The 24,420-nt window shown below is 28.2% G+C and overlaps 2 protein-coding genes across 2 annotated transcripts; both read left to right on the forward strand.

The window, feature by feature from the left end:
* The first annotated feature begins 5,619 nt into the window (after window positions 1-5,619).
* LOC107411073 (osmotin-like protein) lies at window positions 5,620-6,427 on the forward strand. The gene is given in 1 exon segment (NM_001323855.1): window positions 5,620-6,427. A coding segment is annotated over 1 exon segment (754 nt), but the record flags the coding sequence as incomplete, so codon positions are not given.
* A 4,678-nt stretch (window positions 6,428-11,105) lies between these two features.
* On the forward strand, window positions 11,106-11,926 carry LOC107411071 (uncharacterized). The gene is made up of 3 exons (XM_060812112.1): window positions 11,106-11,120; window positions 11,204-11,446; window positions 11,648-11,926. Exons 1-3 carry the CDS (start codon window positions 11,106-11,108, stop codon window positions 11,924-11,926), a joined length of 537 nt encoding a protein of 178 aa, XP_060668095.1.
* Window positions 11,927-24,420: the final 12,494 nt, after the last annotated feature.

The following is a 24,420-nucleotide window of genomic DNA, read 5'->3' on the forward strand; positions in this document are numbered from 1 at the left end:
AGCACCTACCAAAAGTATCCAAGAAAGTTAGCTCAACTAATCAAGATTCTATATTTCAAAGTGGAAAATTAAAAACACCCAAAAATCAAAACACAACATCGATATTTATATAGAGGATGAGTCAATATGAAATAAATTATCCTACCATATCTTTGGGAAATTTTATCAAATATATTTTATTAATGAAACTTAAACAGATGTTGTGCATGAACACAAGCAAAAGGAGCCTGTAAGATTTATGTGGATAAAATGAATTTATATAGAAACTTTAAGCCAACAATATTTGAATGAATGAATTACAAGATTCAATAAGATGGTTCCGAGCATACTAGTTGGCATGAATTATATTGGTTCATACAAGACAACTTTATTCAGACAAATCCATTAATATACAAGATAACAACTAGAATGGAATAAAGTCAAATTGTATTTATCATCTAGCTATATTGTTTGAAGGGTAACTGATGGTCACACATATCTATCTAAATGTGTGTGTGTATATATATATTGGCAACCACACATACATATTGTTGATTGCATGAAGCAGTGGTTCAACTTAGTTCTATTAAGAGCTTTTTGACTATCTTTTTTTTATTTTTTTATTTTTTTTTATCTTTATTAAAGTTTTTATGAAGAAGGCTTAAAGTACTATTTACAAAAAATTAACAAATATTTATAAAAATAGTATTAAGCCTTAAAAATTAGAAATAGCTTCTTAGAAGCCATATTTATGGAACCATCCTCATCCTTACTAGGAGGAGTCCTAATGTATAATTTATTCTTTGTTTAAGAATCTCAAACAAGATGCAATCCAAGTGTGAGATATAAATCATAAATTTTGTTTCGATTTCATAAATAATATCTTTTATAAATAGAGTGTCTTAAGATGCTAGCATGGTGGTATCCTAAGATCTTCAATGATTTGCTATTTTGCAAGATTTCAGAAATTGTTAGTTTGCAAAAATAGTATTATAGGATATTAATGATAATTGATTTTCAATATTAGCAATATTCATATTTCTCTAGAAAGTTGAGAACTTTGTTTTTGTTATTTCTTGTGTAATATCAATTAATAGTAAAATTGTATATTTTGAACTAGGATTCTATTTTTGAGAAATATGATTAATAATGAAAGTTTTTAGAATGCAATTTTTTCTTTTTGCTTTTTCTGGTTTTGTTTTCTAAAAGGTTCTAGAGTTGATGTTATAATAGATGTAGAATATGAGGGCACAATAAACTTTGATTTTGATTCAAATGCGGAATATGGTTAAATATTTTTCCAATCTATATTCTTCTTACACAACAGCAACCAAATAATGAATCCTGCCCGATTAGAGGTTTCCTATAATCTTCTTTTTCTATATGTTTTATATATGTACAATGAGTCAAATCAAATTTTTATATATATTATATTAAATAAAATTTAATCAATTTTTTGAAGTGGGTTGAAGGCTTCCTTCATAGGATTCCTACACTTATGTTCTACATATGTCTAAAAAGTCAAATCAAATTTTTATATATTATATTAAAATAAAGTTAAACCAATTACTTTTCGTTTATTCTTTTTTATGTTTTCTGAAGAACAACAGGCTCTGACACATACAAAGCATAAAGAAAAAAGAAGAAAAAATTGAACACACGCGGAAGCCCAGATCAAGTAAGGAAGCACGTGGAGAGAGCCCGTTTTGATTGCAGTCGATCTGTCTGTTTCGTCTGCCCGTTTGTCTGGCGAGTTGGGTTTGTCAGTTCGTTCTTTGTTCTATCTTAATGCAGTATCTCTTTCAGTATTGGGTTCTAAAATCTTATGAAATCTATGGGATTGAGGTTAGATTTGTGAAAGCCTTAAATATTTATATCTAGCATTTTAAAATCCAATTAAATTCATTAATTTGTAAAATCGTTTCAAATTAATAAATTTTTGAATACTAATGAATTTTTATAGACTTTTAAAAAATTATAATTGAATACCATTAAATTTTTATAAATTCTATAAAATTTTAAATTAAATACTATAAAATTTTAATAAATTCTATAAAAATTTTAACAGAATATCTTTAAATTTTTAAAATCTTTTAAATTTATTAAAATTATCAGTCTGCCCTCTGATAGAGGGTGCTATGGAAGAAATTAGGCTAGGCACGGAACTGAGGTTTAGTAGTGCTTATCACTCAGGACAGCCAGACTTCAGTCGTCGATTTACTGGAAAACTTGCTAAAGAGCTTAGTGCAAGGGAGACCGAGTAAGAGGGAATAAGTTCTTCCAACTGCAGAGTTTGCCTATGAAAACGATGTGAATCCGCCTATGTTAAGTAAAAGGGGAAGTAACCATTCAAAGTGGTGTATGGTAAAAGGGCTAACAATAAGGGGGAAACGCTGCAATCAAAGCTTTGGTTTAGGGCCCACTTGGTTTACACGAAAGAAGAAATCTTTCTAGCGATTCAGTTCCTAGAGGGTTCCAAACCTCGCCTTCCAATATGAGAACGAGACAAGCAAGCCTGAACCCATCCAATGAAGAAAGTGATGCTTGCTGTGACCAATATCCGAACAAGACCTGAATATACCTAATATATAATTCTATAAATATAATATATTTTGTTTTAAAGGATTTCAAATTTTATATATATATATATTTTTTGGTTGAAATAAAAATTTTATACTTTTTCTCACACCTATTCCATTGCACAAATACCCAAAAAAGAGAAAAAGAAAAAAACTTCGATTGAACTATCTATCAATAATACATGTGAGCAATTTCAAATTTTCAAAATTTCAAAATGTTAATCTGACATGAATGAAAGGCATAAAAGGATAGCCACAGGAAAAAAATTTCTGTGGAAAAAGAGTCGGAATTATGATGATGAAGGGTGATGTAACGAGGAAAAAAGGTAAATTTGAAAATGATTATTATGCAAGCTACAAAGAACAAACCGACAAGTATCCTCGTAAACGGTGTAACTTATCCTCTTTTGCGCCGACGTGTTTGTCGTGACAGTTTGCCTCGAATGCAATGCTAATCCCTTGCTTTCCTCCGACATATTACGACACCGTTTTCCAATTATTCCTGTTTTTAGTGCCCTACGAAACGAACTAACCTGCTTGCTTTCTCTGCCTGCTCACTACGACTTCAAATTTCCTCCTGCCAATAAAATAATATTATTTATTTCTCCATGCTCCTGTAAACGGCTTGTCGTACATCGTTTTCTACCACTTGTAGCAGGAAATCCTAACCATCAGATCTGTCCCCTAGTTTTGGCTTAGTCTGCCCTCATATCTGACTTACATTGAGATTCTGGTTTGGTACTTAAACTGGTTTGGTTTAGTTTAGTTTTTATCCAACTATTTTTCTAATTTAATATAACCCACCTGTTTCTCTCTCTCTCTCCCCCCTTTCAATCAGTTTTCTAGCTCATTTATTTGGTACTTTTATATTGGATTATTTTTTATATTTATGTGTTTTATAGTTTTTTAATTTTATTTTATAATTTGCTATTGAATTACATCATTCAAATAAACAGACCTTAGTTTTTATCAAAAAGAAAATAAACAGACCTTAGTAGATTTCCTATGAAATTAATGCCTTTATGGTTTAACTTTACTATCAAACTTACTTTCCCAAAAAAAAAAAACTTTACTATGAAACTATTCCACCAACAAACTAGGAATATTATGTATATATATTACTTATATTATATTACATTTACATGCATTTTTTTTTTTAAATTATACGTTTATGAGCGTGGTTTGTGGGGCGAAAGTTTCCTCAAAACAAAAACAAATATAATTAGAAAACAGTACAACAGAATACATTGTTATTTTGGCAGTTATAACAAGGGATAATTATATTTTATCCCCATTATTATTCTCCCTCTTGCTTTTTGGCCCATATTACCAATATTTTATATTGTACCTTATATATATATATTGTCCCGAAACTATTATTTTCCTATAATTATTTTAGTCTAATCATGCTATTATCTCTAATAAACTCGTCACATTAGTTAATCACATAATCATACACTATCCAAAATAAATATAGTTTCTAAATAAAGTTAAATAAATTGTGTATGAATAATTTAATTAAATTCATTTTTTTAAATAAATAATTAAACTTAATTGAAGTAAAAATAGTTCAAAGGACGAGGACAATGTGAAAGTTTATTTGTTTATTTTATTTTATTTTAAAGTTTAAAGAATAAAGTGTCATATATATTATAATTCATAAAATGAGATGTAATTACTTCTGTTTGTTTAAAAGCGGTTTAGTAAACTATTAATAATTGTTTCTATCAGACTATTCATTTTACATTGTTGATTTTTCATTAGGATGGTAGATCCTTATTGTTAATGTCATCTGGTATAGTTTTTTATTTTAATTTTTTTGCTTAATTACATATAATTTGCTTTGTTCATATATTTGCTAGTATTGATGGTAATTAGAGTTCAACAGAAATTCAAATAACTATTCATCTAAAGGAAAGAAAGGAAGGGGGGGAAAAGAAAAAAGCAACAACAACAACAAAGTAAACAGTAAAAACTAACATAATTCTAAATGATTTTTAATTTGCTGTGTATGTTGTTTTTTTTTTTTTTTCCCTCATTTAAAATTATAGCTGAGATGCCAATAAAAACTGTAACCAGCATTAACTAGCATCTATTTAAAATAAATAAACTATATACAATTAAGTAGAAAATTCAAAAATCCAAAAAAAAAAAAAAAAACTAACAAACAGACAAACGAATTACCAAAGGACACCTAATAAAGAACCACATTATTGTTGATATTATATGTTTAGGGAAGAACTAGTTTAGATATATATTTAAGATAAAAGAACCATATTGGTATATATACATATTAAAAAGTTCTACCATAATATATTTGTTATAGGTTACAAATAATCATTTCTTTTGATTGCACGCAATCCGTTAAAATTGTATGATATACATATAGTAGAGAAGCTATATGCATACACAATCATGCTTTAATGGCCGTACACCCCTAGCGTAAGTTTTAGATCACACCTAAGTCATGGAATATAGTCCTTCAGTGTCCAAAATAACATGGATGCACGTGTCTAAATACTATAGGAAAATATATATACATACAATCTTTTATATTGCCCCGAAATTATTATTTACCTATAATTAGTTTAGTCTAATCATGGTATTATCTCTAATAAATTTGTCACATAAGTTAATCACATAACTATACACAATCCAAAATAAAAATAGATTTTAAATAGAGTTAAATAAATTGTGTAAGATTAATTTCATTTTTTAAAATACATAGTTGAATTTAATTGAATAAAAAAAAGTTTAAAGGACAAGGACAATGAGAAAGTTTATTTGTTTGTTTTATTTTTATTTGTAACGTTTAAGAAATAAAATGTCAAATATACTATAATTCATAAGATGAAATGAAAAAAAGGCAAACCACTGCGTCTTCCAAAACCATGCGTTTCACCGTACAAATGGTCCTATTATCTCGTTTTAAATCCAAGGGCAAATCAGTCTTTTCGACATTTTAAAAACGAGATAAAGCTTCCTTTTTTCAAACATATCAATCAAACCGTGCCCTCCTACGCGTATAAAGCCCAGTCCACCACCTCCCATTACCTTCACACCCGAAAGAGATAGAGAGACTGAGAGAGAGAGAAAAAAAAAAAAAAAAAAAAGAATGGCTTCATCTGTCTCACTAGCTTTCCTTCTCACCACCTTTCTGATCCTCTGCACTATCTGCCACGCTACCAACCCTGCAATGATATTGACCCTGGTCAACAACTGTCCTTTCACTGTCTGGCCGGCCATCCAGCCCAACTCCGGCCACGACGTCCTGGAGCGCGGCGGTTTCGCTCTCCACACACTCACCCACCGCTCCTTCCCCGCTCCGAACCACTACTGGTCGGGTCGGATCTGGGCCAGAACGGGCTGCACGTACTCCAACAACCGCTTCTCCTGCGCCACCGGCGACTGCGGCGGCAAAATCGAATGCAACGGCGCCGGAGGCAAAACTCCGGCGACGCTGGTCCAGATCACACTGCACCACGGCCACAACGACTTCACCTCCTACGGTGTCAGCCTGGTCGACGGCTTCAACCTGCCGATGACGGTGACGCCGCACGAGGGGAAAGGGGTTTGTCCGGTGGTCGGTTGCCGAGCCAATCTGCTCGCCACGTGTCCCGAGAGTTTGCAGCTGCGGAGCCCTCCGGTTCACGGTCCGGTCGTGGCTTGCAAGAGCGCTTGCGAAGCTTTCGGCACGGACGAGTTATGTTGCAGGAACCACTACAATAGTCCGCAGACTTGTAGAGCCTCCAACTACTCACAGTTCTTCAAGCATGCTTGTCCCGCTACTTTTACTTACGCCCACGATAGCCCGTCGCTCATGCACGAGTGCTCTTCGCCACGTGAGCTGAAGGTCATCTTTTGCCACTGAAGCAGTACTATTACCACTCCTACTACTGCAAGTCACTTGGTGATCCAATGAAAGTTGATCCGGGTCTTGATTTTTAAATAAAAGGAAAAAAGGAATTTGGGTTGTATGTTTTATGGATGTGTTTGGATATGGTTGTTAATGGATCTGTAAGGAATTAATTAAGGTATTTAGCTTGTATCTACCTAATTAATTTTTTTTTCTGTGTGTTTGGATATGTGTCTGTTTGTTTAATATTTTTGTGTAATATTATTGGTCAATCAACCCTCACTGAAAGAGGGTTTAAAGAAGACGCCTTTATATTAGTTTATTTGGACTGAGATACGCTTTCATGAAACTAAAATAATGCCAGATAGGTATAGGTTTTTGAACATTTTTTAAATCGTTCCGTGTTCTGGTTTTGTTTAAGCTCCTAAAAAGTGATAAAAAGTCGAAAGTACTAAAAGGATAAGGACGAAGATAAAATGCGTAGCTCTATGAACAAGAGCTAAAATAAAAACAGCAACGCATGCTGTTTTAGAAAGGGCAAATTTTTAATATATAATTATATTAAGACCTATATTTTCGAATACTATTATTAATCTCCTAATTTTTTTTTATATCAAAATCGATTTATCTGTTAATTTTTATAAAAAAAAAGGTTAAAAAATTAATATTTTATAATTAAATATATTGTAAAAAATAATATTTTAACTTTTAAACTATTAAAATTAATAAGTAATAAAAGGTTAATAATAATATTTTAAAAAATATTAGTTTAAATATAATTAAAAAATAATTAAATAAAAATTAAGATTCTAAATAAAATATTTGTTTCAACAAAGACTGTAGATTTATCATATATGTGTGTACATACTGTAAAATACTTGCCAGCACTCCTTTTTATTTTGATAATGTAAAAGTTTGTATTTTTTTACATGTTGAATGATGGGTTTCATAAAATAAAATAATTAATATTTAAATATGGCTATTATCTTTTGTTTTTTTTTTTATCATTATGAGGTTTAAGATATTGGGCAAGGATCCAAGGAGGGTGCGCAGTACGCTCTAGAGCTCCTCTTTTGGTGTAAAAAAAAAAAAAAAAAAAAGGGGTTTGGACCGAATCTCTGGAGAATATCTGAGGGGGTACGGTGCTACCAGACAGAGATACAGAGAGGAGGCAGAAGTCCAACAAGGAATGGTCAGGTCAAGTTTTATTTATCAAATAAAAAAATTAAAAAAAATTGAATGGTCAGGTTAAGCATTTCGAAAAAGAGACAAACACGAAACTTTTTGTTTTGTTTTTTTTTTTTTTTTTTTTTTGGTTCTTTTTATCGGCCGCGCGGTTTGCCTTCTTTTCGTTACATGTGTTGGTCTGCTTTGTCACGTGTAAGGTTTCGCTTTATTACGGGTGTTACCCTAAACCCTTTCTTTTGTTTTCTACTTTTGGCTTTCAAAACAAAAAGAACCTCCTTTTAAGTTCTTAACCCTAAGCACAAGAAAGAGCCACGCACGAGTAGATGGGTGTCATTTTCCCATCACAACCGGGTTTGGATTAGGCATTTTGGTAAATACTCTTGTTATAATTAATGAAATATAAATATAGATAAAAGTTCATAAAAAAATGTTGAAAATTTATTGTAAAAAATAATTTTTTTATTAAAATTTTAAAATTAATTTATTTAATAAATTAATTATAAAAATTATAAAAATATAGAATAAAAATTATATTTTCTTAATCAATTTAATTTATAATAAACAATAATGATCGTAAATAAATTATTAATAATAAAAATATATATATTTGATAAAAATTATTTATTAATTAAGATAAAATAATTATTATAATTACATTATATTTTGTAAATATTATCTTAATACTTGTAGAATTTTTAGGCGGTTGAAAACTGTTGGTTTCTTTCTTGTTTTCATTTTAAGATGTGAAATATAAAAAATAATTATTAAAAGATATATCTCCTTGATAATTTTTCATGAAAATATTAATATGTCAACTATAAATATCACGTATTAAATATAGTTGTCTTTAATGTTTAACATAATATATTCTATCATCTTTTAATTTTTATTTGCTTAATGTTATTAATTTAAATACTATCAATATTAATTCTACATAATATTGTATTTCCACTTTAGTATTTTCCATTCTTACTATTAATTTGTAATTATAGGATTCTAATAAATTCATTTTATATAAATACATAGCAAGTATATATATACTTTATCAATAAATAGAATCTATAAAAGTTATTCAATTTAATTCACTCCGTTTTATTTATATCATTAAATATTTAAAATATAATTAAAAGGCAAGAAAAAAAATCACTAAACTTAATTTGGTAAAATAATATACTAAATATCAATAATATTTATGTATTTTTGGTAAACAAAATTTCTTAGATATTTCCAAAATTTTCATGAAAATTTCAAAAATTTATATGAAAATTTTTAAAATTTCGATGGATACTATGGATTTTTTTTTTTTTAACTAAATTGTCAATGATTTGATATAGATATTTTGATAAAAAATTTCTTAAAAATTTTGATATATATTATGGAAATTTTATCCGTTTCTATTTGAGAAATAAATTTTTTTGACCTCTTTGAAAAAATAAAAATTTCGAAAAAATTTCGATGGAAATTTCATATATTTAAAACCTTGGATTTTGCAACTCATATTTATAGGTTTAATCCACCATGCTTCATGTCGTTATTATTGTTGTTTGTTTTTTTTTTTTAACACTCGAATTAAGGACGAGTTTCATTATAAACTAAAGTCAATAATGTACATTTTCCCCTTGAAAAACATTGGAAACAATGTGCAAATGTAATATTGGTATTGATCTAATAGTAAATTATACTATTTATAAAAAGTTAAAAATAAAAAAATAAAAAAGGTAAATTGAATTATGCGAAATAATAAAACCGATTATAGACAAAAAGATCTTAGAAGGACATCCTTATCTCAGTCAGAATCGATTTTGTTTTCCACTTTTGGCTTTCAAAACAAAAACCACCTCTTATAACTTCTTAGCCTTAAGCACAAGGATGGGTCAATTTTTCCGTCATAACTAGGTTTAGTTTAGGCATTTTGGTAAGTACCCCCTCTATACATTCCGTTGAATGAAAGAATTGTATATATAGATCAATCACAGTGAGCATGGGGTTTGGCAACTCATATTTATATATTTTGTTAAGAGCTCTTTTCACAATATTAAATAAACTCTATTCAGTATAGTTCTTTTCACATTATAATTTAAATATATATAAAATATAAAATATTTTTAATATCTCAAATATCCACAATTTATATAATTTTAATTAAGTCAAAAAAAATTTTTTTTCCCCCACAAATCCTTACAAATCAAATACTACTTTACAAAAACTCTTCACAACATTTTTTGATGAAACCGATAATTATGAAAATTTCATAAATATTCTTTCCGATTAGAACAATTTTGGGCAATGAAAAGATGTATTCGTTAGAATGTTCAGTCTCAAAATTATGAAAGTCTAAAAAGATATTCGATAGTATACGTTTGAACATATTTAAAACGTTCAGCCGTATACTTTTGAACATATTTAAAATGGTCGTATCTTAAAACGTCCAGTCGCATACTTCTAAATGCATTTAACTGTTTAGTCGCATACTTCTAAATACATTTGAGATATTCATATCTAAAAATGTTCGATAACATATTTTTAAATAAATTTAAGATGTTTAATCATATATTTCTAAACATATTTGAATTGTTTAATCTTATACTTTTAACCACAAATATGTTTAATTAATAAATATCTTGATGATATTGTTGTTATTATTATTATTATTATTATTATTTTACTATTGAATTAAAGATGAGTTTCACGGTATAAGTCATAAATGGACATTTTTTCCTTTAAAAAACATTGGTATTGATATTGATATTGTTTTAATGTGCACATGTAACGTTGATATTGATTCTAACAGTAAATTGAACTATGCGAGGTAATAGAACTTATTATAGAAAAAAAGATTTTAGAAGGACATCATAATCTCAGTCATAGATTTTATCTATGATGCTTATCATTAGTGGCGGACTAGAAAATATTTTTTAGATGGGCACCATACCAAAGAAACAAAAATATAAAAGTACATATACAAATGTTTTTTTTTTTGTTATAATGCAAGTCAAACTAATTAGAACACTTACTAATTAATTTGTTTTCCCTAATTTTTTTATAAAATAATTTTTATTAAAAAAATAAATTTACTCCTTTAGAAAAACGAAAGGAACAAAATTTTGAATTTGTAATTTTCTTTTTTTAAAAAAATTCAATATAAATGAGTGCCACTGAAACTAAGGAAAAAAAAAAAAAAGTTGCGGCTTAACTTATCTCTAATGTTTTCCCTCAAAAAAATTTTTTTTTCTCTCTAATCAAAATCAAAATCAACATAAAGAGGTCATTTTCATTTTAATTAGAGAAATTAATTATAAAATATTATATTGCTAAAATATTATAGATGAATATTATAATTTAATTTCATTTAGACCCCTTCACCTTTAGTATAATTATAGATATTACCCTTAGTTTTGTATGATTCCATTTACTTCCCCTACCATTAAGTTTTTCCATTAGATTTTAACTGAAAATAGATAATAAGATAATTTTATATTAAAAAGGTGGGTTTTATACTTGAAATGACGTTGAAAAAGGCTTGAGCAATGTACATATCGTGTTAAAGAAGTCTCTAGCTCTCATTATGTGAGATTTTTTTTTCTTCTTTTTAGCATAAAAGAATGTGGGATTTTTTTACTTTTTTTTTCTTTTAACCTACAATGGATATCTCTGCCATTTCGTCAATGAAGCCTATGATCAAATCTGCGAGGTCTGCATTTTCCTCATCAACAACTTCTCTCTCCCAGCAGACAAAGCTTTTACTGTCTATATCCCGTCACTAGAATCCCCTTTCCTCTTCTCTAATGTCGTCGCCGTTTCCCATCCCTCTGCCATCCTCTGTAACAATCCAGACCACCCGCATGTGAATATTGTCCGCTTTGGTACTGAGAAATCCTCTTATAACCCAGCCTTACAAGTTTAAAACACGTCCACAAGGGAAAGGTATCCACAACTTTATAAGGATGAATCCTCTTACAACCCAGCCATCATGGGTTTAAAACGCATCCACAAGGGAAAAGTATCTACAGTCTTATAAGGCATGCTTCGTTCCCCTCTCCTTTAGCCAAAGCCCCGCGGTCAGTTCCAACTCAACACCAACGTCATCCCGCTCTTAGCAAAGATTGAGGTCTCCGTGGAGGATTTGGCCACCCTACAGTCCCTGGATGTGGTCTCCTCGAAAAAGATCGAGAGGTTGGCAATGAAGGTGGGAGAGAACATGTTCAATTTCATACAGTCATTTTGTGGGGTTGATTGGAGCAAATTGGTGGTTCTCTTGGATATTTTGGATAGATGGTTCAAGAAGTTTCAGGAGGGAGCCAAATGCGACCCTAAATACTTTTAATAATTTATTTTACATTGAATATATATTAAAAATTTTCTTTTTCGTGAAGACCACCACAACAATGGAAAGGAGAGAGAAAGCGAAGAGGAAGATGTGGTAGCAGAACTGGAAGATGAGTAGAATAGTCCATCTATGGTGGGTGAAGAGTGAGCAAGCCGAATAGAGCTTACCTCCAACACCTGGCTTTCTCCCTAACCATTATTTCAACATTTTTTTGAATTTCAACAATTTTTTAATCCCAACTTTTACATCAACTAATGAAACATGGGTATGAATGTCATTTCAATATGCTACGTAGGCAAGAGAAAAAATTTGAAAGGATGAATCATTCTGTAAGAGTGGCGATTGAAATTTTACAAATCTTAAGGTTTATTTCGTATATTTCCTTAATATGAGAGCATCTAGCTAGAATTTTCCCTTATAATTATAATAAATTTGATTATAAATGAGAGATAAATGAATAAAAATATTTATAACTGGGAAGCAAATTAAACCAAAATAAATGGGAATAAATATATATATATATATATATATATGCAAGATGAGGGGGGCATTATTATAGTTTTGGGGATTGTAAATTAAAAAAATAACTGAAAATATTAAAACGGAAAAAAAAAATTGAGGAGGGCACACCCCACATGGGTCTGCCTATGCTTATTATAGATAAGATCAAAATGTAACCGCCCTTTATTTATTTATTTTTTTAAATATAATGAAAATGGAAATACAATGGCCGATCAAACTTGGTGTAAATTTAAAATCCTTGGAATGTTAAAATGTCCTAAAAATCAAAGATTTCCATAGGATAGAAATCATAATGAAAATAGGGTGGAAAGTGGTTCTTTTTAAGTTAAAAAATTTTTAAAAGAAATTTCATAAATAAATTTTTCAAGAATTAGTTTTCTATGAATTTATTTTCCTAGCCCTTGGTTAGTAGTGAAATATTTAGAGCATTTTCAATGACTTTATAGATTACTATTTACAAAACATAAAATCTGAAAGGTTTCAATTTATATGGTATGAATATTTATTGATATTTAACTCAAAAACCATTCTTTAAAATTTCAATTAACTAATTATGTGTATATATTTGTTTCCTTTAACAAAAATAATAACAATTATTGCTAGTATAATTGTTGCTATGCTATTTACTTTACATTTATATTTAGAAGGTTGTGAATTCAAAATACAGTGAAAATTATTGTAAATGATAAAAAAATAATAATAATAATTTTAATAACAATTGAGAATGATTTTTCCTTTTAAAAATAAATCTTAACAATGATTATTTTATTGAGTCACATAGAAACTCTAGATAGTTTTCTTGACAGTGCCAAGCTTTGAGGTGACCATTGTGCACTCCTACTTATCGGGGCTTGGCTCTTGCCTTGACAACCAAGTACAGATCGCATCCATTTTTGGGGCCAATTGATTTGCCAAGTAAGTTGAAAACCCTTTAGCGGATTTTGACTTCCACGACCACTGTCTTGCTATCTTAATCGACATACATCCTTTGTGGGTTGTACATTAACATGCAGTTGGGCATGGTAACCCGCCTTTCAGTTTATCCCACACTGTTAGTTCTACTTACCAAAAAGGCCCATTTGGAGTTCTTGATTTTGTGGTGTGGCTTAAAGAAAGCAACTACACTATCCTACTTATTTAAAGTTTGTATCTATTATTTATTAGTATTATTATTATTTTACATATCAGGTTCACAAAGTCTTTAAATAGAAGGGAGTTTTTTTTCTATAATTTAATCTAATGGTTTATATTTGTCATTTTAAAAACTTTTAAAGCATTTTTATATATAAATACCATTTATTTTTTGTCTAAATTATTTATTGCCACTAAAATAATATTTCTCTTTTCTCAGTTTCAATCGTATCTAAATATACAATGAGGCTTCTATCCAAGACCATTGAACCTTATTAACGATCAAAATTAAATTTGGGAAAATAAAATGAGTTGACCTTATTCTCCATTTATTACCCCAAATTTATAAAATCCAAGATTTGACTCTTACCTCTTAGAATATATATATATATATATTATGGAGAAACGAGGAGTGGGCAAAACCCAAACTGAACCAACCAAACCGAAGTATTTGGTTTGCTTTGATTTGGTTTTAATTAAAAAATCAGGTCGATTAGGTTAAATGCACAAAAAAAACACAGGTTGGGTGAAACTTTACCCAATCCAACCTGCACCGAATCGATCCTTACTCAATGCAACTTGAACATTTTGTTTTATTTATAAAATATGGTATATAAAATAAAAAGTGTATTAAAAATTATTTTTATTAAAATTATGTATGTCCTAAATTTTCCCCCATCTAATCCCCACCATTGGATCTAATTCCATTTCATAAAACACGTTTGAAACCCCAACAACCAACCTAACCACCACTACACCAACAAGCAAGGCAGCCATTGAACTCCCAATGGCATTGCCATAACCAGCAATGCCAACTCCCAACGCCACCATTTATGATGCCACCAAGCAATCCCATGGCCAGGAGGCACAACACTATCACAAACAACCCCCACAGCCATGAAGCATAACTTCATCACCAGCCAGCCACCACCAAATCACACTTCTCAGTCCTCACCGTCAGCCACCTTTGCAAGCTGTTCAAAGCACACAGTCCCTCCTTCCCTTCTGGTTGACAACCTTCTTGCAGCTAAATGGGTATTTTCTTCTCACTGTAAGGTTGGAACAAAAGCAAGAAAAGGGATGCTTAATACTGATAAATACTAGTTCTTTCTCATTAGAACCTTAATTGTCCAATTGAACCTTTGAACTCTACCTACCTAAAGGGTCAATCTGTATAAAAGTTTAATTGATGAAAAAATAAAATATAATTGCTATTTTCTTATTATATTGTTGTTTGTTTCTCTGTGAAAGCTGGATTCTTTGCTTATCAGATTTTCTCATGAGCATTTTTTTTCAAGCTTAAAAAATTATGTGTGTGCGCCTCTTTTTTTCCCTTGTATATATATAATACAAAAGAGAAATGTAGAGGTAGAAGTGAAAAAGCTGAGTGAAAAATAAGTTTATAAAAAAAAAATCAAAAAAAGATGAAAATGGCAGTGATAGGTGGAGGTATTTGTTAGTGTCTTATTTTTGCATATTATTATCTTACTGAAAACTTGTGTAGTCCAATTTTTAGACCGGCCTTTTTTCTAGATCTTATGAATTGAAAAATGATATTTTTTTAATGGTTGCTGAGGTTAACATGAAAAAAGTATCCAAAACTTTTTAGCCGCCTAACCATTACTTTGTTGAGGCCATGCCAATACTAGAACCTTTGGACCACCATTTACTATTTCCTTTTTTCTTTTCCCCCTTTTTTAAATAATAATTAATACACAAAATTATTTTACCTTTGGAGGCCTTTTCTTTTTTAAACTTTCAGAAATTTTGGTTTTTTTTTCTTTTTCCAAATTTTAAGTAGGAACAATATCACCATATAATTGGTAAGGCATTAAAGAAACAATACATGAGCATATATATAAATATATATAAATATATATATATATATATATATATATATATATATATATATATCTATATATAATCGATTATTGAAAGATAAAATGAAAGAAGTGAAAAGAAAAATGATAGGCAGCATTATGAATGTTTGTTAAACTCCAAGAATATACTCTTCACAACCTCTTTGGATGTATCAGGTTGGTATTGGTCTTAGTGTATACTTTGATATGCTCATATATGCCTATCATTCATTCTAGATAATGGCCCCACTATCCATATATAATAATATATTTTAATAAATAAAATAATAAAAGAAAATAGTTGTAGTCTTTTTTCTTAGTTCTTATGGCTTTTTTTTTTTTTCCCTGTTTGGTAGATGAAATTGAATTATTCAACAGAGTTTCTCTTCTTCATTTCATTCCAGAATCACAAACTAGCATATTTGTCTATTGTCTGGAGATAAATCACTTAGCATTTTAGTTAATATTTTTCTTATTATTTTTGGATCAATTTGTGAAATTTGAAGTTTATTGGAAATGGAAAGGTGAAAATTTACTTTTGAAAAGTGTAGTGAAGCTTAGGCTATGAAAGTGATGGTTGTGAAGCTTGTAAAGTGAATTATGTGTGATTTGATTGCTATGAAGTTGCTATGAAAATCTGGTTTTGACATTTTTATAATTTATATGTGAAGATATGATTGTGCATGAAATATGGTTATACTTTCTTTTTTTTTTTTTTTATATGTTTTTCAATAGATTATTTTGTTTTTAATAGATTCTAGATTTATAAGAATCATCATGATTTGTATGATATTAATAAATCAGAAAAATATCTAAATGTATTAGAAAGAGCTGAGTCTTAACCTTCATAATCAAATAAACCATATAAAACTAAATAGAGAAAACCTTCTAGGGTTCCATCCTTGGTTTGGGAGCATTTTAAAAAAATTCCAAATACTGATCCAAATAATCCAAGGTGTAGATGTAAATATTATGGGGTAGATTATGCATGTAATACCAAGATGTGTGAAACTAGTATGTTGCCAAATCATTTGATGAACCAATGCAAAAAATACCTTAATAGGACGATAGATAAAAAGTAACAAATTCTTGCCTTTGAAAGTGGTAGTACATGTAGGCTTGCATGTGCACAAATGATCATCATCAATGAGTTGCCATTTAGCCATGTTCAAGGGGAAGAGTTTATAAAGTTTTGTTATGCTTTGAACCTTGAGTATGAACACCATCTTGCATAAAAATTTCTAAAGATGTGTTTCAATTGTACTTAGATGAGAAAAAAGTTTTGAAGAGTGTATTTTCATTGAGGAAGCAAAGGGTTTGTCTTTCAACGGACATATGGACTTCTATCATAAATAACAATTATATGACTCTTACCGCTCACCTCATTGATGATGATTGGAAGTTGCATAAAAGAAATATAAATTTTTGTATTGTCCAAAATCATAAAGGTGATACAATTGGCAAAGTAATAGAAAATTATTTGGTTGAATGGGGTATTGAAAATGCTTTCACAATAACTGTTGATAATGCTTCTTCAAATGATGTGCCTATTAATTTTTTGAAAAGAAAATTAAATTATTAGAAAAGAAGTGTTTTGGATAGTGAGTTTTTGTATGTTCGATGTGCTACACACATTGTAAATTTGATTATGACATTTGGATTAAAGGAAATTTATAATAGCAATGCTGGGATTTGTAATGCTGTTAGATATGTTTGATCATCTTCTTCAAGGTTACACAAATTTAAAGAATGTGTAGAGAATGAGAAGATTGAATTTAGGGACATTGTGGTTTTGGATGTGTTTACTAGATGGAATTCCACATATTTGATGTTAAACTTGGCTTTGAAGTATCAAAAAGCTTTTGATAGGATGATAGATGATGATGGGCATTATCTTGGATACTTTAAGGAGGATAAAGCTGGAAGGAAGAGAGCTAGACCACCTGAAAGTAAAGATTGGGATAATGCAAGAGTTTTTTGTGAAATTCCTAGCTATTTTTAATGAGGTTACATTAAAATTTAATGTTTCTTTGACTATTACATAGTATATGCTTTCATGAATTGAGTTTGTTATATAATACTCTTGTTGAATGGAGTAATAGTCAAAACCATTTGATGGTTGATATGGCAAAGATAATGTTAACAAAATTTGAGAAATATTGGTTCACTTGGAAGTATCAACAAATTGTTGCTTATTGTCGCTGTGCTTGATCCATGACATAGGCTAGAATATGTATCATATCTCTTTGAAAATGCTTATGAAAGTGGTATGGTTGAATCTTTGACTAAGGATGCAAATGTTACTTTAGTTAATCTTTATAATTTCTATAAGGAAGTTGATTCTATGATGAGAGTTCTAAAGTGTCCAATCCCAATGATAGTCAATCAATGCAAGCACAACAAAGTGGGATGATGGTGGATTTATTGGATGATGGAAGCATAATTTATCGTTAGCGTTTGAAGGAATCACAATTTTTTTTTTTTTAAAAAAAAAGGAAAATGGATAAGAATGTATTGGAAATAAAAAATGAGGGGACAAATGTTTGTTTGACCCATGTGAGGACGTGGAGAGTGAGAAATTTGATATTTTGGCTTGGTGGAAAAATAATTGCACGAAATATCAAATTTTATCTCAAATTGCAAGAGATGTATATGCCATTTCGATTTGTACAGTTGCATCTGAATCTGCTAGTATCAGAAGGTGTATTCTTGATGCATTTTGAAGTTTAATGGATCCAAAAATGGTGGAGGCTTTGATTTGTTTTCAAAATTGGTTGCAATCAGCTCTTATGATCTACAATTATAGAGTTGAAGTATTAATTGAGGATGTTACATTTTAAGATTCTATTGAATTCAGTAAGAATTTAATTTTATTATTTGTAATTTTATTTTTATTATCTTTTTTTGGGAGCTTTTTGAATTTTTTAGTCCTATTTACAACTTCTTTTTAGTACTTGTTGATTAATTCAATAACGTATTTTTAATTTGTTTAGGAACAACTTGTGTTAAAAAACAAAGTCCACCCACACCTAATTGATCTATGATTGCTTGTTAAATTTGTTCTTAATTCCACATCATCAATTGTCTTTTAAGTTAGATAATATTTTAATAATATACTTAATGTATAATGTTTAATATTTAATGTTTGTTGTGTAATTTTAATATTTGTTAAAGGATGAATGGATTATGGCTTGTAGAGGTAGTGAGCTTTGTATGGCATACTATGAGTATGAGATTGTGTGGTTGCTAGTGGAATGGAGAATGTGAAAGACAATATTTAAAATAATTTTCACTTTATGGATTGTTAGTTTATTTAATTATGAGCTCATTTTGAAGTTTAAGATTTCAAATATAAGTTGTATTTTATTTTGTAAATTAATAATGGTTGTAGACTTCTTGTAGAATTTATTCGTTGATGTATGATGTATTTAGATAATTAGATGGTAGTTGTAGACTTGTGTTGTAGTTATACGATTTTATTTTGTATTAGTTCACATATTTGATGCTTAATAGTTAGTTTATTTTGTATGTTTGCTTAGATGGATGTATGTTAAAATTATTTAATTTAGAGAATAGTTTGAAAAGATAGTTTAATTCAAAATATAAATGCATGAATATGATTGAAGATTGATAATTAAAAAAACTTACAAAAAACTTTACAAAACTTTGGCCCAAAATATAAATTTTTTATCTGAAAATAGCCTAAAAAATGAAGTTTGGACGGAGGCCTAACATGAGGCCTAAATTGTGAACCCAACATAAATCGAACAATGATCATTAGTATGGTCGGTTTTTAGGTTGCACTTGGAAGTTGGTTCGATTCAATTTTATATCCAACCCAAACCAAGATTGTCGGTTTAGTTTTAAAAAGTACATAAACTTGAACTAACCTACACCATGCCCACCCCTAGGAGAAACTCATGGCGTTTTGCTAGGGATGCTCATCAATTCAAAAACCAACCTATATTGGTGATAACCAATTGAATCAAATTACTAATTAGTTTCATAAATTTCAATTTAATTGAAACAAATTTCTACTTCAAATCCAATTCGATGTAATCTGATAATGGTTAATTTAGATTGAATTAGATGGTCAGTTTTGGATTGGTTATGGACCTAGGTTTGTAAATAGTAGGTCTTAGAATTTTAGATATTAAGTAATTGAAACCTTGGATTTCAGCATTTTAAAATAAAAAATAGCCATTTTTATTAAAATCTTTTTAACATTTTGAAAAATAAAAATATTTAGAATAAAATAAATAAATAAAAATTGGTTAAGATAATACATCAATTACTACAAATTTTTTTAACTAAATAATGCAAAGCAGTATAAATATCAAATAAAACAAAAAATCAAAATGATTTACTTATTAGTTTTGAATGTATATATAAATAGTGTTTAATTATTTATATTTTAATCAGTTTGGTTAGGATTCATTTGATCTTTTTTTTGTCTTTTTTTTTTTTTCCCTCTTTCCAAATAAGTTAGATTGGTCGCTTAATCGGTCTGTTTGCACACCTTTACATTCTACCATTGCAGATGAGGCTGTCTTCCTCCATTGTTTCCAATTAATCAGTTACTTATATTAACATAACTTCAAGAATTGAAAAAATGAAATTATGAACCTTATCATTATTTGCATGAATGGAACAATTGGTGCAGAAGGAAGAAATAAAGAAGAAAAAGAGAAGTATTTTTCTACACAAAACCACCTACCTTTTCCCACCAATTGCTTCCCTTCCCCACCTCCACATCTACACTTTCTTCATTCCTCACAATCCATATAGATTGAAACATCAGGAAAATAGCAAACATTTGCATTGAGAGCAAGTCTTTTTTGGTTAATTTTTATTAGATATTTCTAATCGCCTGACCCCTATTAGGAAAATTCAATTTAGAGATTTGAATATGTTTATAGTGGAGTTTTCACTTTTTCAATGGAGGAAGAGGGAAGAAGGTGGAATTGCAATGCAAGTTTGAGTCTTGGAGGTGGAAATCGGAAAGAACATAGAAGGGAAGAAGAAAAAAAAGAGTCACATGAGAATCTATTTGGCCAAATTAAGCTTTTACATTGCTGAAATTTAACTATCAAAATTAAAATCATGAATTTTAATAAAATCTAGAAATACTAAATTAAAACCTCACTGTTAGTATACAATATTTTTCTATTTGACAATCTTCAACCCACTTTCAAAGTTTTAGGAACAAGTCCATAAAGCCATGAGAACATTTATTCTTATAAATACTAAACTCATTTTTGTTTATGAATAGAGGAGAAAACAAATAATTAATTTCTAATGCATTAATCGAACTAAATTAAAGTGGGTTTCAGTTTCAATTTAAAGCTTCATTGTAGATATTCCACAAGCTTAAAATAACATGAGATGCAAATTAATAATAAAAAATCAATAAAATCATGAACCAAGCAAAATTTGTGTGTGTGTGTGTTTTATTGATGTGAAGAAAGTAAAAATATATTTATATATATATATATATATATGTGCGTGTGTGCCAAAATTATAGGAGAAAGAGAAAAAAATGTTTGGTACTCAATTAGGAGAGAGAAAAATTAATTTTGGAGAATTATTTGATAGCAGAAAATAAATTAGATAAAAAAATTAACAATAATGCTAGAGTTACTAAATTATTTAAAAAATAACATTTTAACATATGACATTTGTAAATAAATTTCATAAATATTTTAAATTGTATCGAAACAATTAAAAGTTTTTAAAAAGGTAATTCTATTTACATTACAAAAATTATTAAATAAATTAAAATTTTAATAATTTTTAATATTACAATTATACTAATTTATAAAATTTTATAAAATCATTGAACATTTAAAAAAAAAATTATATTCACTACCCCCATGAAAATTTTCAAAAAAAAAAAAAAAATTATATTCACTACCCCAATGAAAAATTTCAAATGCAGATCCATGCCACAATCGTAGCACTACAAAATTGGAAGCATTAGAGGTACCAACTGAGCAAACAATTATTCCACAAAGAACTCTTCTTGTAGCAAAAAGAAAACTCTTCTAGGCATTAAACACGTCCTCTTCATTTTTAACTCTATTAATTTTTCTCTTGCTTTTAAAAATATTTTATCTAACTACAAAATTTTTTTACCATCAGCAGGAGCTCTAAGGCCGATCTATGATTTTATCAAAACTTACTGTTCTTACTCTTTTGTACAAAATTTCTGGATCTCCATTTTTTTTTCCCTCAATTATATCCTTAATCTCTCTACTCCTCTATTATTTCTGAAAGTTTAAGTTATACTTCTACAAATATTATGCAACCTATTTCTATATTTTTGTTATTTGTTATTAAGAAAATAGGAACAGATTTTAACAAAAAATATAAAAATGTAAAGAAACTGGACAGAGAAGAAGGGAAACAAAGTTGAAGTCGCAATAAGGAGGCCATAGATTCCAGCCGAAAAACAAAAAGGAAGAAGGCCATGGATGTGAGAGGAAGAAGATTCAAAAGGGAAGAGAGATGTCAATAAATAAATAAATAAATGACTAAAAAAGGTTGACAGATGACAAATTGTGGTTGGAGGGTTGCACAGGCTGACGTGGTGCGACCCTCGCACCCAAGTTTTTCATAAGATGAAGAATGGAGTTTTTTGAGAAATTGGTTGTAATATATTTAGATTTATTTTTAATTTATTAAGGGTAAAACATGTATAATTTACTAGTATAAGTAGTAAAATTAAAATTTAATATTAGTGTATGTAGATTGTAATGTTTTGTAATTTTATAGTATGAATATAACTGTATTTTTAAAAAAGACAAATAGAAACCATTAAATTAGATTGATTAAATAGCCTAGATAATTTGTCAAAAATTTTTTTTATCATTTACAAATAATCCCCTTCATCATTTTAGTGTTTCAAATCTACAATTTTTTAATCATAGCATAAATAACTAACCAAATAAATCAACATTACTTGATAATTTATCAAAGCTTTTTATATAGGAACTTTCTCCTTTGTTAACTGAATATTTATATTTCTGATAGGTAAAAAAATATATATATATTTATATTTCTGATAGGTAAAAAAATATATATATATTTATATTTCTGATAGGTAAAAAAAAAAAAAAAAAAGCAATTTATATACTTATTAAAAATGCTTTTAGAATTTACAAGTGATTAAATAAATTGTGTTTTAAAATTAAGAATAAATTTATCTTTAATAAAACATGTAGTAGAAGCTTTCCAAAAAAATTTATAATGACAAATTTTTTGTGGGAATAACTTTATATCTTATTTTCCTTATTTGCAAAAAATACGTTTTCCATGATCCTACATTTTTTCACTTTTAAAAACTTTCCAAAAACTAGCAAAATTCACTTTTTGAGGAGAATTTTAAATTTTCATAACTTTTACAATGCAAACAAAGAATAAAATGATACTCTTCTTAGATTTCCGATTTTACATATTTTATTAAAATCCAATTTAATTTAAATTTATAATACAAATTTAATTTAATTACTTGGAATTACTGTTAACTAAACACTATGACAAATAATTTCTAAAAAAATTATTTTTGAAAACTAATTTTTGAAACTAATCCTCAAAAACTAGGCTTTCAAAACTTTTCCTTCGGAGGATAACGTAAAGGAGGATTTTTTTTTTTTTTTTAAATTCTTATGAAGGATAAAATATTTAAAAATAAAAATAAAAAATCCAACTTCCCCTAACCGGTGAGTGGCAAATTGAAAGCCTCGCCTACTCAGTTGTAAACCAGACAGTGAGAATTAGGTCCAATTTCTAGCCCATATGCTGCGCTGCCTTTAAACAGGAACCCTCCCATCAGATATCGCAGATAATGTCTAGCAATCCAAGAATTTTGTGTATGTAATGGCAAAATTAATAGAAATTGAAAATTTTAAAATATATATTTTTTTATTTGTAGAATTTAATATAAAATAAATTTTATAATGTTTAAAAGTTGATTTTTTAAATAGATATTATTTTAAAAAAATTTTAAAAAATTTATTTATTTATTTTTTTAATATAATTTTATTTTTTAATTTTAATGTATAAATTTATTTAATTATTTATAAATTTTATATTATTCTATTATTAATCAAATATAATAAAAATAATCTCAAAAAAATTTATTTTTGAAAATTAAAATTTAAAAATTTAATTATCGAGAATCAATTTTTTCAATATTTTCTTTTCTACCAAACAGAACATTAAAAAATATCTAATTATCTAAAAAATTTCTCTCATTGGTCCAATCAAAATAAAATTAAAAAAAAGAAAGAAATAATTTTCTCTTATCATAATAAGAGAAAATGAATCTAACCACGATTAACAATGCCAAGGTTGTTAGGCTATGAGTAGCTCTGCAACTACTTTCTCCATCTTGTATAAACATATATCAACTCCAATATTCAATCTTGTCTTACTAATTAAATACTCAGAAGATCATTTTTTTTATTTTTTTTAAAGCTATCCATAAGATCATTTAGACTGATTTAATGTTTCAATATTGATTGAATTTCTAAATCTTAAAACTTAATCCAACATTGGCTTAAAAAATAATGAACCATCAAAGTAATATAATTAATTTCAAGATTAAAATTTATAATTTAAAAATCAATAGTGTTATAGATATTAAATTGTTTACCAAATAATATAGAAAAAATGAGGTATTATTATTTAATTAATTTGAAAGATTAATATACACTGAAATTTAAATCTGAAACTATTGCCAAACTTAAACTAATTAAATAATACATCATTTTGTTACATTGTTTGGCAAACAATTTTGTCTTTATAAGACCTTTCTAAAATACTAATAATAATAAAAAGAAAAGTTATATTTGATAAGAGGGATGAATGGAATCAAATAACAATAATGCTAAAGACCAATTTTATTTACCAACTTACTCATGTAAAAGTACATTTATCTACATTTGTTTTTTTTTTTCCTCAATTATTAATATATAT

Source organism: Ziziphus jujuba, chromosome 10 (genome assembly GCF_031755915.1).
Source record: "Ziziphus jujuba cultivar Dongzao chromosome 10, ASM3175591v1".
NCBI lineage: Eukaryota > Viridiplantae > Streptophyta > Magnoliopsida > Rosales > Rhamnaceae > Ziziphus > Ziziphus jujuba.